General features: G+C 45.1%; 2 protein-coding genes and 1 non-coding gene across 3 annotated transcripts; 1 reads left to right on the top strand and 2 right to left on the bottom strand.

The window, feature by feature from the left end:
- Window positions 1-1,171: 1,171 nt before the first annotated feature.
- Window positions 1,172-8,786, bottom strand: LOC117902433 (probable G-protein coupled receptor Mth-like 1). The gene is made up of 2 exons (XM_034813811.1): window positions 6,612-8,786; window positions 1,172-3,633 (listed from the first exon to the last, which is right to left on the bottom strand). Exon 1 carries the CDS (start codon window positions 8,672-8,674, stop codon window positions 6,614-6,616), a length of 2,061 nt encoding a protein of 686 aa, XP_034669702.1. The 5' UTR covers window positions 8,675-8,786; the 3' UTR covers window positions 1,172-3,633; window positions 6,612-6,613.
- Window positions 8,787-9,836: 1,050 nt separating this feature from the next.
- Window positions 9,837-11,712, top strand: LOC117902527 (60S ribosomal protein L17). The gene is made up of 3 exons (XM_034813957.1): window positions 9,837-9,884; window positions 10,144-10,234; window positions 11,140-11,712. Exons 2-3 carry the CDS (start codon window positions 10,154-10,156, stop codon window positions 11,617-11,619), a joined length of 561 nt encoding a protein of 186 aa, XP_034669848.1. The 5' UTR covers window positions 9,837-9,884; window positions 10,144-10,153; the 3' UTR covers window positions 11,620-11,712.
- Window positions 11,713-12,381: 669 nt separating this feature from the next.
- Trnaf-gaa lies at window positions 12,382-12,454 on the bottom strand. The gene has a single exon. It is a non-coding gene; the product is annotated as a tRNA-Phe (tRNA).
- Between the last annotated feature and the right edge of the window lie 1,372 nt (window positions 12,455-13,826).

Raw genomic sequence — 13,826 nt, 5'->3', positions numbered from 1 at the left:
ATTTATAGAGTTGATAAAGTTATTGAATGCCGGCGCATTTGAAATACTCAACCGGTTTTTGCTCTTTTTTTCGCACTGCCTCAAAGGTTAATTACACCACAAACTGTAAATAAAAGCCACACCTGCGGCACTGTGGAAATAAGTTGGAGATCTGGACACAAACCCAAAAGTTCTTTGCACGATTCAAATGATGGCAAATATTTGATCAGAATCACTTTTTGAGTAGCTACCGCTTCCCAGGGTGACCCACGCAGCAGCCAGAGAAGCAAAAAGTCAAGAAATCCATTAATTTCTGCACAATAATTCGCCTTGAACTCCCATTGTGCCTGTGGGCTCATTTGCATACAAAAGAGTAAGAGTTGACAAACCGCTGGAGGAGGGCAATAGAAGACGTGGTCCGGTATTGTGTGGCCTCATTGTGGGAAAGGCTTAAGCCATTCAGAGCGAAGTGGAATCCGTGATCTGATCTGATGTGGGTCAGCTGGCAGAGGAACTCGCGGTAGACTCGATCCCTGACGCTCCGCGCCGGATAATTGAGACACTTTCGTGGGTAATTTTGTTCTATTTGGTTTCATTAATGTTTGCCAAAAAGCTTTGTTTTATTGTACGATAAGTATAAATAGTTTAGTTGTTGTTTTTAGTCAATGACAATTGCAAACATCCTTTAGATGTTTGTATAAAGTATATATTGTAATATATGTATATTTGCTTGTGTATATACAGTTGATATACATATGTACATACATATATCTATTTCTATATATTTTTGTATGTACATACATATGTAGCTGCACATGAATGCCAAGTTCTGGCGAGTTTTTCAGTTTCAGTTTCGGTTTCATTTAATTGCCATTTCAGACAATTTCGTTCCGCATGTTTATCTATAAAAATGTTCTCTTTGTGGGCCATAAATTAATAGAATTCAAGCAGGGAATGGAGGGGTGGGGAAAGGGGAACGAGGAACGGGTACGGGAAGGGGAAGGGGGAGGGGGCCAGTCGCAGTCGCACGCCTCCAAAAGCGATTATTATTGATATATTCCTTATGAATGGCATACCCCATACATTATATGATAATTATCGTTAAAATACTCTTCTCTTTTCTTCCCCTCCCCTCTCTGGGGGAATACAATTTTCAATAATTTGCCTTGAAGCTGTTCGGTTCGGGTATAAGTATGAGGACTATGTGCAGACTTGTATGCGTTTGTTTTAGTTAATAACACTTTATCGTAAAGACTTAGCATCGATGTAGAGGATAAATCTTAGCAACTACATAGATATTGTTGATTCGTTGTTTGGTTACAGGTTACGGGTTGCAGGGATTCGAGTCAAATGGAAATATGTAGAGATATCTCAGGGCAGGGCAATGCGTAAAATAATAATTATGTCGGGCTAGTCTTAGGCTAGTCAATTGTATAGGATATGCTTATCATATGTACAATAGTCGTTAGTATCAAAAATATGCTCTAGATATAAAGTATTCGCTGCCTTTATCAGTCATTGGATAGTATCATCATAATTTCAATTTCAATTCGTTGTTTTGATCCAAGATACTTGAATACGTTTCCAAGAAGACATATTTTCTCGTTTAGTAGGTACTATATACAATTAAACATACACAAATAAACAATTGAATTTTACAAATATATGTATATATAGGTTTTATAGGGATCCTTATCCTGGGATCGCCATGTGGGAGCGGGAAACTAACTTTTGGCCTGAACACTTTGGAAGTTCTATTACATAATACATGCGTGTGTGCCTACGCTATTCGATAGGTATTCGATAATTACGCACGTTAGACGCGCCAACTAAATATTGTATGCACAAATTCAGATATAAGTTACAATTAATTAATGGAAAAAAAAATTAAATTAAATACAATAATAATAAAATAAAAAAAATTGTACTGCTTTTAGTTTCTGTGTTTTCAGGGATTTAAAATATACATATGTAAAAATACGTGCGGGGAGGAAGTTGAATACATTCTGAATTGGGCGCCTCAAAAGGATATAAATAAATCGATATCGATAGCAGGCCGCCCAGAAACATAACGGAACAATGCGTTTATAGAGTGTGTGAGTACGTGCGTGATGGATGGGCCGATCATTGTTTAATTAAACGCGCTTTCCTTTTTGGCATCTGCTGCGCCCACTTTTTTTTTTACTTCTACCATTTAACCTTGATCGATCAGTATCGTTGAACTTTTGATGATAAATTTGATTGTGCGCGCGCGCACGCATGTGTGTGTGTGTTTGTCTTTGTACCCAAGAGGAAAACAACTATTAGGGAAACAATCAGACACACACACACATGTACCTATGTAGATATTTTTTTGTTTATGCCTGCGCGAGTAAATAAATTCCTGTTTGTTTGGCTTACAAAAAACAAACGAACTCCCAGAAGAACAAAATATAAGAAATGTTTAATTTAAAACAGATTTCTGCCACACAACACACTTAAAAATAGTGCCAGAATCCACTTGGAAGATTGTAAAAGAATGCAAGAATCAAATTATTGAGCAATGCCGAATGACAAACACACACACACACTCATACACTAATCTAATACTGGTCTCTGGGAGAGAGAGAGTGAGTGAGAACACGTGAGGAAGCGGGTACGTGTGACGCAGCACGTCTAAATCAAATGCCAGCAGCTTTTTTTTTTTTTTGGTGCAATCTTCTCAATGGGAATCGAAATGGGATTCCAAATTCAAATTAGAGCCCAGCATCCAGAATCGACTAATTTAAATGTTAAACAATCTACATGTGTTCATGTATTTTTATACGTATAGTATGTGTGTGTGTTTGTTTGTTCTATCTGCTGGCGGCTGCTGGTTTTCTCACACTTGAGATTTTTGTTAGGATAGAACGGCCAAAGCAGAATATCACGAGAATACAACAAAAATGCCTCAACAATAAATTCCTTGTGGTTGTGCGCTGCATTCAGCAGCAGCGGCAACGGCAGCTGTTCAAGTTCTATTGGAAAATCTCCCTGGAACGAAAACCCCCATCATTAACAATTGCACTGCTTTGTCTATTGTGCATTCCTGTTTGCGGTATATGTACATATGTATGTACGTATACACATACATATACTCTACTGCGTTTTGCAACACTTACCCATGTCTGGGCTCAATTCAATTAAAACGTGTTAATCTGACCCTGTCCTGCCCTGCTATCCCCCATCTATCCTACCGTTATGTTGTGCTCAAGTTACATACGTACATCCATATGTACATATCCATATGAATAAAATACTCTTACATTTCTTTTGTGTTTTGCTCAAATTGAAGATTGAAGTTGAATACTGAATTACTGTCGGCCATTGTCCGCTGCCGCTGCCTGCCCCTACTTCTGCTTCCCCTTGTTGGCCGATTTCAAAATCACGCGCAAGACGGTCTCACACACATGCACTCACTTTTACACACACTCTCAAACACATAGACAATTAGCTGGGCCGGTCAATGCGCGTGCTTGAATGTTGGTTGCGCTGCTGCTGCTGCTGTTTACTGCTATTGCGCAAGTGTGCCTCGGATACTCCAGTCCCCCAGCTCCAATGCCATTATTTTCGTGTGGACGGAGGGAGGGACAGAGGGCTTACTTTCGCATTGTCGCTCGTCTCGTCTCCAGTTTTCTGCAAGAGAAATATGAAAGAAAGAAAAAGGGCAAATATACATAAATACAAATCCAATTACAAGTATGTGTTTCTATATGTGCACATATACAATAATGCGTCGTATGTCTCCTTCTCACTCTGACGGAATCAGATGACGGCGACCGCAACTGCAACGGCGACGTTGGAGTCGCAAATTAAAAAAAAATAATGCCTTTGCGTAAAATTTAAATGGGCCACATTGTAATTATAAAATAACTTGAAAAAAGAAACAGCAAAAAAAAAACAAAAACTGCAGAACGCTCAAATTAAAAATTGCCGCTAAACTTAATTAATGGCAGAAATGTCTGTGTGTGTGCGTTTGCACTTTTATGAAACTTTTGATAATTTGTAAAAATTGAAGCAGGAAAGAATTCATTAGGCGCACACAGACAGATGTACATACAACTTCTGTGTGTGTCAAACGATGCGCTGCCCCCACCCTTTCATCCATCTCCATGCCATTGCTTTCTCTTTTCCCTGCGCATCCTGCCGCCCCAGCAAACTACATTGGAAGCAATTCAGCATTTCCAATGTGGACCGGGAGAGCCGTGGCCGGGGCTGGAATGAGCGTGACGGGGACACGTTGCCTGGGGATTATGCAAAAGAAAAGAAATTGCATAGCAGCTGCAATTTCCACACGCACGCAAAATACATACACATATGTACATACATACATACATATGTACATGCCTCCATGCAAGCAGTCCACAGTTTGAGAGACACTGCGGTCGTCAGGTCACAGGCATCAGCAGCGCAGTGTGAGCCACAGTTTTGAGGGACTGTTGTCCGAATTATTCGATTGCATAACCACCTCTAAATGGGCCCATGGGCCCAAAAACCCAACGCCCGTCCGTTTTGTTTGTTTTGTTTTCTCTTTCGATCTTTCGGTCCGGGGCAAAACCTCAGCGAGACCCGGACACAACAGTCATCGACGGACGGCATTGGCATCTGTTTCTTAAAGCCAGATCACTAAAAAGTGACGTGAGACGAAAAAATACTCGACAAAAAAGAGGGAACACACATGTATTATGATCGCGTGCATAAAGACGACGCTATACCCTCTACCTTCAATTTTATGCACTACCATGTGGTGCAGAAACAATGGATTTAATTAAGTGCAACTGCTAGAAAGGATTAGGGCTCATGTGAGTGTTCGAAAACATCGTTTTGGCTCAAATAGTGACACAGCTCTGCGACTGATGCCACTTATCTCATGCCGTCTTTGGAATTCCAATTCTTTCACTAGCTTTTAACATGTGTTTTTTACATTTTTCTGCATAATGTATGTGTTGTTTCTCTGACTCTTACATACTTAGTGCCTCCTGGCAATATGTTCTTCCTCAAGTATTTTTTATAATCTCTGCAAAATGTGTTTTGCTTCTATTTTTTTTCCTCTTTTTTGTATAGTTTCTGGAAAACGTGTTGTTTCTGGTTTGTTTTTTATGATTGTACTATGTGGCAGACTAGCTGCAAAAGGTAATTTCTCCAGAATTTATAGTATCTTGGAAACATGTGGTTCTTGTAGTCCGTTCTAATAGTCTCCAACCAAATATGGTTGTACTTCAGCTCTTTTCAGTATCTTCCCAATGTGGTTCTGCCTATCACATGGTTCGGAACGAACCGAAAAATACTCTTACCTCTGAGTACTGAAATGGGATGGGATGGGATGGAATGAATGGCGTTTACTTTGGCTCATTTGCGATGTGTCAAGACCACTTGAGGCGGCGGCCGGCGTCCGACGTCCGACGAAGCGGTGCTTATCACATGTTCGTCGCCCGACGTCGCCGCCGGTGAGTCCAATTTAAACTCAATTTTCAATTTTCCCTTTCCTCCAGATGCAGATACCCACTGGTGGGCATTATCTCAATGCGCCTGTGGCTATGTGTGTGTGTCAAGGGTTGCGCTGCGCGTTGATTATTTTATTGTTTTATGGCCATGTGGAAATCTTCTACAGGAAACTGGGAACCTGAACTCGAAAACTCTGACCCAATCGCTGTTTGCCTTCGTTTTTCCAAAATTTCCACCGAACAAAACGTGGCTACGTTTTCATTTTATGGCCATTTCTCAAGTGCCCAGAAACGACGCTAAATCGTAAACTTGGCGCATGGTTGTAAAGCAGCCAGTCAGTCAACCAGTGGAAAATGCGGGGAAATGGCAGGCCAAAGAGAAAGACCCGAACTATAACCCTGGCGCAATAGTAGGTTTCCCAAAAGGAATAATAAAACCCAACACACAAACAAAAAGCAAAAAGCAAAAAGAATGAATGACAAAGACAACGTGTTGGACTTTTTCTCTCTGGCAGGCGCCGGCCGCTCTCCGCTCTCCGCTGTGCCTGTGCTGCGGCATGCTGAGCGATAAACTGGGTAAATCTTGTGCGAATCTCATCTAGGAATCTTGAAACACACACACATACATATGTACATATGTATGTATGGTAGGCAGGACGATGAATAATCGTGTAAAAGTCGCATGAAATTGTAATAAAGTAGACGACTGATTTGGTGGATTTGAATTAATTGTGGATTTTCTGCCATAATTAGACGGCTTGTTCCTTTCTCTATTTTCATTCATAATAAATATTTTTCTAAATATTTGAACAGCATAACGATTGAGGGAATGGTCTTTCAACTGATTATATTTGTAGGTATTGCCTGTCCATAAAGGATCAAAGGAAGCAGCGACTTGGCAAACCAAAAGATCCAGAACCAATGCCACCATAGCATCATTCTTCCCTCTTTTTATGTACATTTTACGTGGATTATCTACTGAAAGTTCTCCAGTCTAAGATTTTGAGTCAATAGAAAGCGGAACAAGAGACAAATACGAGTAAAACCCATCAGCATAATGCATGTTTACATGGTCTGTATGGATGTACCTCTGTTTGCTCCCACCAAAAATGTCTCTGCCTTAATTTTATTTGGCTGTGCTATCTGCTGCTTATCGGTCGCTCCACTTACCTTTAGCAAACAGTTTCCATCTTTGCAGTGGGGGGAAGGGCTGCCGCTGTGCTCGTCGTTGTTGGTGGGGTTGCGGTGGTATCAGCCACAGTTGGGGACACACTGCTGGGCGCTGAGCTCTGCATTGTGGTGTTTTGCGTGAACTCTGTGCCACAGCCGGCCATCGAGGGCAGGCCCTGGGAGCTGCTCGAGTGCTGGACTCCATTGGTGGTGTTGGTGATGTCGTGACGGAGCCGTGGACAGCAGATGCGCCTGCAGGCGGTCCACACCTGCGGCTGGCATCCGACCACAATGAAAATGAAGACGCCCTGCAGGGCATTGATCAGATCGGTGACGAACCAGGCGCCATGGGGCCCGCCCACCAGCCACGACATGATGTCCGCTATCCATGTGACGCCCATCACGACGACCAGCTTGAGGCAGACCTTGCCGAGGGCCGACTTTTCCGTGGACGACTTGACATCGTCCCGCTTCCACAGGCCGCACGTCAGCTGGTGGGTGGTGGAGATGAACAGGGCAATATTGGCGCAGAGCAGCAGCCCAATGGGGCCGTAGAAGTAGGCAAAAATGGACACCGATCGATTGTCGAACCAGCAATAGAGCTGCCCGAAGCCCGGCCGCAGCAGCGTCGTCTCCGGCAGCTGGTCCACGCAGGCGGCTATCGTTGAGATCAGCAGGGGCACGCCCCAGGCGTACACGGAATAGAGGAGCAGTCGCAGCGCCTCCTGATTCCGCTCGAGGGAGCTCGGTCGAAAGTCCCGGAACGTCCACCAGATATTGAAGCACATCGTGTTGAGCCAGAAGAAGGCCGACAGGAAGAAGAACTGCATGCCAATGGCCAGCAGCAGACAGGCCACGGAGCCCGGCAGTATCGATGTGTTCAGCTCCTCGATGGCCAGCAGCACCTTGCCCACCAGCAGGCAGAAGACGTAGCAGATCTGGCAGCGCCAGTGTAGAGCATGATGGACGGCGGGCAGCATAAAGCCGGCAACGAGTGTGGCCGCCAGGAACACCACCGAAACGAGTATGCCGCCGGTTAGGACGGCCTTCTGCAGCCGCATACCCGAGCTTTGGCCATCCTCGTCCAGTGCGCCGGAGCCCCCATTCTGACCGTCGCCGTGTGTGGCGTGTGAAAAGTGATGCGAACAGGCAATGATCTTCACCTCTCCCTCGCGTTGCGTGTGCTCCAGACAGTACTGGCTGGCACTGAGATTGGTGTGATGCGACAGCCGGATCTCGCCGGAAGATCGATTTAGCTGGGCTTCGTGCCAGTCGCCGGCAATGGCATAGCCGATATTTGTATTTGCATTTGTGGCCACGCACTCGGGCAGGCCGTAGCTGGTCTGATAGCTGCCCTCCGGTAGTTGTGGGCCCAGCCGTAGCTGGCCGTCGGTGGGGGGACTGGGCTGCAGGTTGCAGGTCTTCAGGCTGGTGTCGTAGCTGCCCCACTTGCCGCAGCATTTGCGCATGCGCAGCGTTGCAGGCGGCGTCACCAGGGATGCCATTCCCGTTTCGGTTCCCCGTTCGGGTGCAGTCTCTCGGTTACCTGCTGTTGCTGCTGCGGGTGCTTCCAGGCAGACCAATGCCACATCCCGATCGACGCAATAGTTGTGCGGCTCCACCAGAATCAGGCGCTCGCGCACCGACAGTGTGCCATTAGGGAAAATGATGACATTGCCCGGCCTACTGCTGAACAGCTCCAGCTGCTGCTCCTGGCAGACGGGTCGTACGTGGGCGGTGAACTTCATGAAGCGCGGACTGGCGCCAATGGGCTTAAAGAAGCGCTGCTGCTGTATGAGGTACACCATGGGCACCCACAGCTCCGAGTTGCCCGCTATGCAGGAGCGGGTGGTGCCATTGAGATACTCGCCCAAATGGCAGCATTTGTTGAGCGTCACCCGTGGCGGCGGTCGTGCCGAACCAGGTGCGCTTGTGGAGGAGGGAGCGGAGGTGTCGCCGCTGCTGCTGCTGCTAGTCTCGTCGTTGGGCAACTGCTGGCCAAGCAGGGCTCCGATGAGCATTAATGTGATTAGCAGTTGTCTGCTTAAGTCTTTGATGGCCATGATGAGGCGATGACGATGTGTTTGTGGATTGTCGGGTTGGTGGTCAGTGTCGAGTGTCGAGTGTCTCGCTTAACTTGTCTTACTGGCTAGCACGCACATCCACATCTAGTTCTTCATCGTTTTTGCATGGCTTCTGCGGGGGCGCAGAGCGCAGCCGATTCACAGATCGGACCAGATATTCGGATTCAAGTACGCGACGGATTCACACACACACTCTCATTTATACGTCGTCTCCGTTTCGCTTCGTCAAAGAACAATTTTCACTTTTCTTCTCCTTTTCTGCTGTTTCTTTGGTTTTTCTTTTGGCCCAGCGTAAACAAAATGAAATTTCACTTCTGCAATGTAAATATCACGCTAGTTGAACAAAAAAATTACGAGCCAGGCAGATGAGATGCTGCTTGTGGCTGGTCGCTGGTTTGATTTGCTTTGCCTGGTTGCGTTCAAGATAAAACTAATAACAACAATCCGCGAAGAATAAATAAATAGGTAGCGTTGCTTCGCGTCGTTCACTAATATCGATATATCGATTGCTGATGATATATTTTTAAGTGACATTCATTTGTACTGCACTGCAGAAAAAGCTGTTGGAAATATTATTGTGAATTGGATATACCATCGGCGGAATTATTTTCCTCATACTGGGTAAGTCAACACTTTTATTATGTTGTTTCGACTTCTGCATCGATGAACAGGGAAGCTATACAAAAATATCGGTAGTTTTGTGCGATAAGATGCAGGATTTCGGCGGTTACATGTGGCTTTTTTAAAATAATATTAGAAAATACCATTTTCCGGCATAAATTCCAAAATTGCTGAGGTGTGTACCTATTAAGCTTATATATCCTATCTGTCGTACAACAATTTAAGATCTTATTGGGGTTGATTGTTATATGAAAGTTGATAAAAGAGTCAGCGGTATATTTATTTGCGTATCGGTATCGGTATATCGGTATATAATGGTATATTCAATTAATTTTTCCATGGCAACGTGTGAGAGAGAAACGCCAATCTGGTAAATAGAGTAATTTTTTATGATTCTTCTTTATCGGTCTCTTATATTTTCAACACCGGGTATCAGTATATTTACGGTATATTTTGACAGCGACAAGGTATATTTCGGTATTTTATGATGACCCGAATTCGATTCGGTCACACTCGCAACCAATCGCATGTCAAAAGTTCTTTTCCGGTTTCGTTCACCAACTAGGAGGTACTGATATAATTTTGTGCCTAACTTATTTTATAAACATCGCCGGCATGTAAATAGATTGTTTCGTAAAACGCGCAAAATCGCCAAGCGAATGAATTGCGTTACTCAATGTGCACAAAATATCATACAGAACTCAATCGCATTGGCCGAAAATTCGCTGGCGAAACTTGTGTTTTATTTTTTTCTGTGCAATACCATTTTTTTTGTTGGTTAAAGTGTTTGTGTCTTTACTAATGTTGATATTTGCTATATCTTGCAGATATTGAACAATGGGCCGCTACTCCCGTGAATCAGACAACGTCACCAAGTCGTGCAAGGCGCGCGGACCCAATCTACGTGTGCATTTCAAGGTGAGCATACCCCAAGACGCCGCTCCTGCCCATTGTTGTTATTGTTGAGAGACAGAGAGAGAAGTGTGGTTATGTGTATATCTGTAGATATGGCAACTTAAATCAGTGAATGCCTGCCCGCAAGCAGCATCTCGCTTTTGCATCGTTGCTAGAGTAATTTGATGGACAAGTTCATCAGCTGAGCGTAGTCTCCATCCATGACGCGCTCTTCCAAAATCTTGTCCACATCTCTAGAACTCCTCAGTACGCTGGCATCAGCATCTTTACTAACGGTTGTGCCTCCGATGCTCCACATGCAGCTCAGGCGCAACTGTTTTCATCTCTGGGTGCCCAAGTCAAAGAGGACGGCATCAAGAGAAGATGAAGCGTGCCGCTATATGAGTCTCGGCACAGTGCCTGAATACCCTTGTGGGCACAACGACTAACTACAGTGGTTGCTACACATGCAACCATCAAAATAGTTGTGCCCAAAGTGAACTCCAACCATTGCTAAAACAGCGGCGTGCTGGCCCTCAATGCTCGCGTCTCTACCTGAACTCTGGCACAATGCCTCTCTTTGCTCTAATAGTGTGACTGAGCAGCACATGGAGCCTTGGCTTCTTTGTAGCTCTGCAGTTACTCTCTATAAGCGCTAGCCTCTAGCCTAATTCTATGAACCCACTTCAGTGACTCTCCTGTCAGGCACAACGACTAACTACAGTGGTTGCTACACATGCAACCATCCAAATAGTTGTGCCCAAAGTGAACTCCAGCCATTGCTAAAACAGCGGCGTGCTGGCCCTCAATGCTCGCGTCTCTACCTGAACTCTGGCACAACCCTCTCTTAAGAAGAATTTGACTCGAGGCTTACCCATTGCCTTGAAATTGTGTGTTTAATCATACTAATGTGTAATTTTTGTCCACAGAACACACATGAGACTGCTCAGGCCATCAAGCGCATGCCCCTGCGCCGTGCCCAGCGTTTCCTGAAGGCTGTGATCGACCAGAAGGAGTGTGTGCCCTTCCGTCGTTTCAATGGCGGCGTTGGACGTTGCGCCCAGGCCAAGCAGTGGAAGACCACACAGGGTCGCTGGCCCAAGAAGTCTGCGGAATTCCTGCTGCAGTTGCTGCGCAACGCTGAGGCCAATGCTGACTGCAAGGGACTCGATGCCGATCGCATGGTCGTCCACCACATCCAGGTGAACCGCGCCCAGTGCCTGCGTCGCCGCACATACCGTGCCCACGGTCGCATCAATCCCTACATGTCATCGCCGTGCCACGTCGAGGTGATTCTCACCGAGAAGGAGGAGGTCGTCTCAAAGGCCACCGACGACGAGCCCGCAAAGAAGAAGCTCTCCAAGAAGAAGCTGCAGCGCCAGAAGGAGAAGATGTTGCGTTCTGAATAAAATGTGTTCTGGGCCAGCCGCCCAAGCCGGTGTCAACAATTGAAAGAATTCATCTTTTTTTTTTATTAATATTATAACTTAATGAAAGTTAAATGTGCGACCGTGTGTGTATATTAATGTTGTCAAGGATGTGGCCGGTGCGCTGTTGATAAGGATGATAGAAATTACAACGCAAGCGGTTGACTTGCTAACTTGGAAATGTGATGCGTTTGGCTTTTACCTCAAACATTCTTTGTTTTTTTTTTTTTGCTAGACTAGGAAAGCGTGTTGCAACGCAATAAAGTAAAACATTTTTGTACTACACTACTTGGACTCGAAATGTAGGGATCCCCAGATGGGTTACGTTCATTTTACGCAGTGCTGCTAGGGTTTTCTGCATTTGATTGATTGGACCTAATAGTTGTCAGACATGAGGAGATGGCTGCCAGAGCTTAATTTTTCGTGTATCAGTCTTCAAGTGTGCTGGAATTAAGCCAAATATGGATTTTTCTAATCAAATATTTGACAAGTAGACCACATGTTTTGAATTTGAACTGAGCATGTAAATTTGAATTTTCGCAATTCGCCGTCCTAATTTTTTTGACAGTCCGGCAGCACTGTTTTTGTATTATAGATGGCGCCACCAGCTTTTCGGAGGCTTGAATTAAAAATTTCAAAAGAATTGTGTTATCAAATTACCTATTTAATGCGCAATCAAAGTAAATGATGTTCTAGGAAAGCAACAAACTGATGGATGAAAGCGAACCAAAAAAGCATTCTGAATGCCGAAACCCGGGATTGAACCGGGGACCTTTAGATCTTCAGTCTAACGCTCTCCCAACTGAGCTATTTCGGCACATGGAGAGGTCGTGGACCAAGGGGCTGGTTGGTGGGGAGGGATAAAAATAACTGTGGGTTTCTAAGCTTTTGTTTATTTTATGAATAATGTTTTGCCTTTTCTAGGAAGAACTCCTCCAAGGCCGACGCATCGACGGAACCAACTGGATTGTGGTTTTGAGTTTAAAAAATGAAAACAAAATATGTTCCTGGGTTCAATGGATTTTAATTAAGGGGAGTTTCGGAGATAAAAGCCATCCAGTTCGCTGGACACTGGACACTAACCGCAGTGTCCCTTTTCTGTTAGTCATTTATTAGCGTGTTCGTTCTGGACATGACCGTAAAATTTCTGTTGCTAATCAGAAAAGGTGAAGTTCGGTTGGCCAAAAAACAAAAAAATTAAAACAAAGCAAGAAAATAATGGAAGGAACGCCATGGTGGGGCGGTACTGAGTGCTGAACCTTGCCGGTTCGGTTCCTTGACCACGAAAACCGGTCGTGGATGCACCAAACAACCAAAAGCGAACTCCTTCACCGCTTCGTTCTTTGGCTGCCAGCAACAAGGAATGTTTATTGTTGTAACTTTCTGAATTTAATACGAGTATAGTATAGTATACCGGGTCGTTTATGCATGTATTTTTAGAGCACTCTTTGTGTGTTCAATTTATTCATGATTCATGCATAATTGCAGGTGTTTATTTTCCGCGCATGCCCGGATAACCGATCTCCAACGGAAGATACCCAAACGCCACCAGGCGTTCCCTGGAGGTCAAGTGTCGGGGAACTGCTCTTCCTCCGCTGTCGCTGTTGGGGCATTCCACAAAAGTGCACACGTGCTCGTGTCACCGTCGTCGCTCGCTGTCTTGGAGTCCACATCAGTCAAGGATCCGGTTCTAACGAAAAAGCAAAAACAAAAGGAAAAACACTTAACTGGAGCTGCCAACCGAATGCTGCCTTGAAAGCAGCGACTTACCGCTTGCGGCCCGTGGCTCGTGGGCGTTCAAGCAAAACCGAAAAGAACTGAAAAGAACATCCAAGAAGCACACCAAAGCAAACGATACAAAACACCGACGCCCAAGCCCATGCCCCCACCCACCCACAAGAGCTTGGCCCGTACTTGACACTCCCCATGGTAGGCATGTAGCTCCAATACCCCATACATAGCGCTGTCCAGTTCTCTCCACTGACGTCACATGAGCGGTGGTGTCCAAGACTCCACATCTCGGCAAATTAGCAGCAGCAAACAAACAACAACGAAAATACCCAAAGACCAACACCTGCGGCGGACAGAAACAACAACTTCTGAGCGGCGACAAAAAAATCACCACTGAAACTGGTTCCGAGGGGAAGCTGCGACCCGTGAGTCAGCCGTAAACGGGGTACCGGTACCTC

The sequence above is a fragment of the Drosophila subobscura genome, chromosome A (assembly GCF_008121235.1).
Source record: "Drosophila subobscura isolate 14011-0131.10 chromosome A, UCBerk_Dsub_1.0, whole genome shotgun sequence".
Classification (NCBI taxonomy): domain Eukaryota; kingdom Metazoa; phylum Arthropoda; class Insecta; order Diptera; family Drosophilidae; genus Drosophila; species Drosophila subobscura.
The sequence above is the reverse complement of the archived record's forward strand: the minus strand, read 5'-3'. Positions and strand labels throughout refer to the sequence as shown.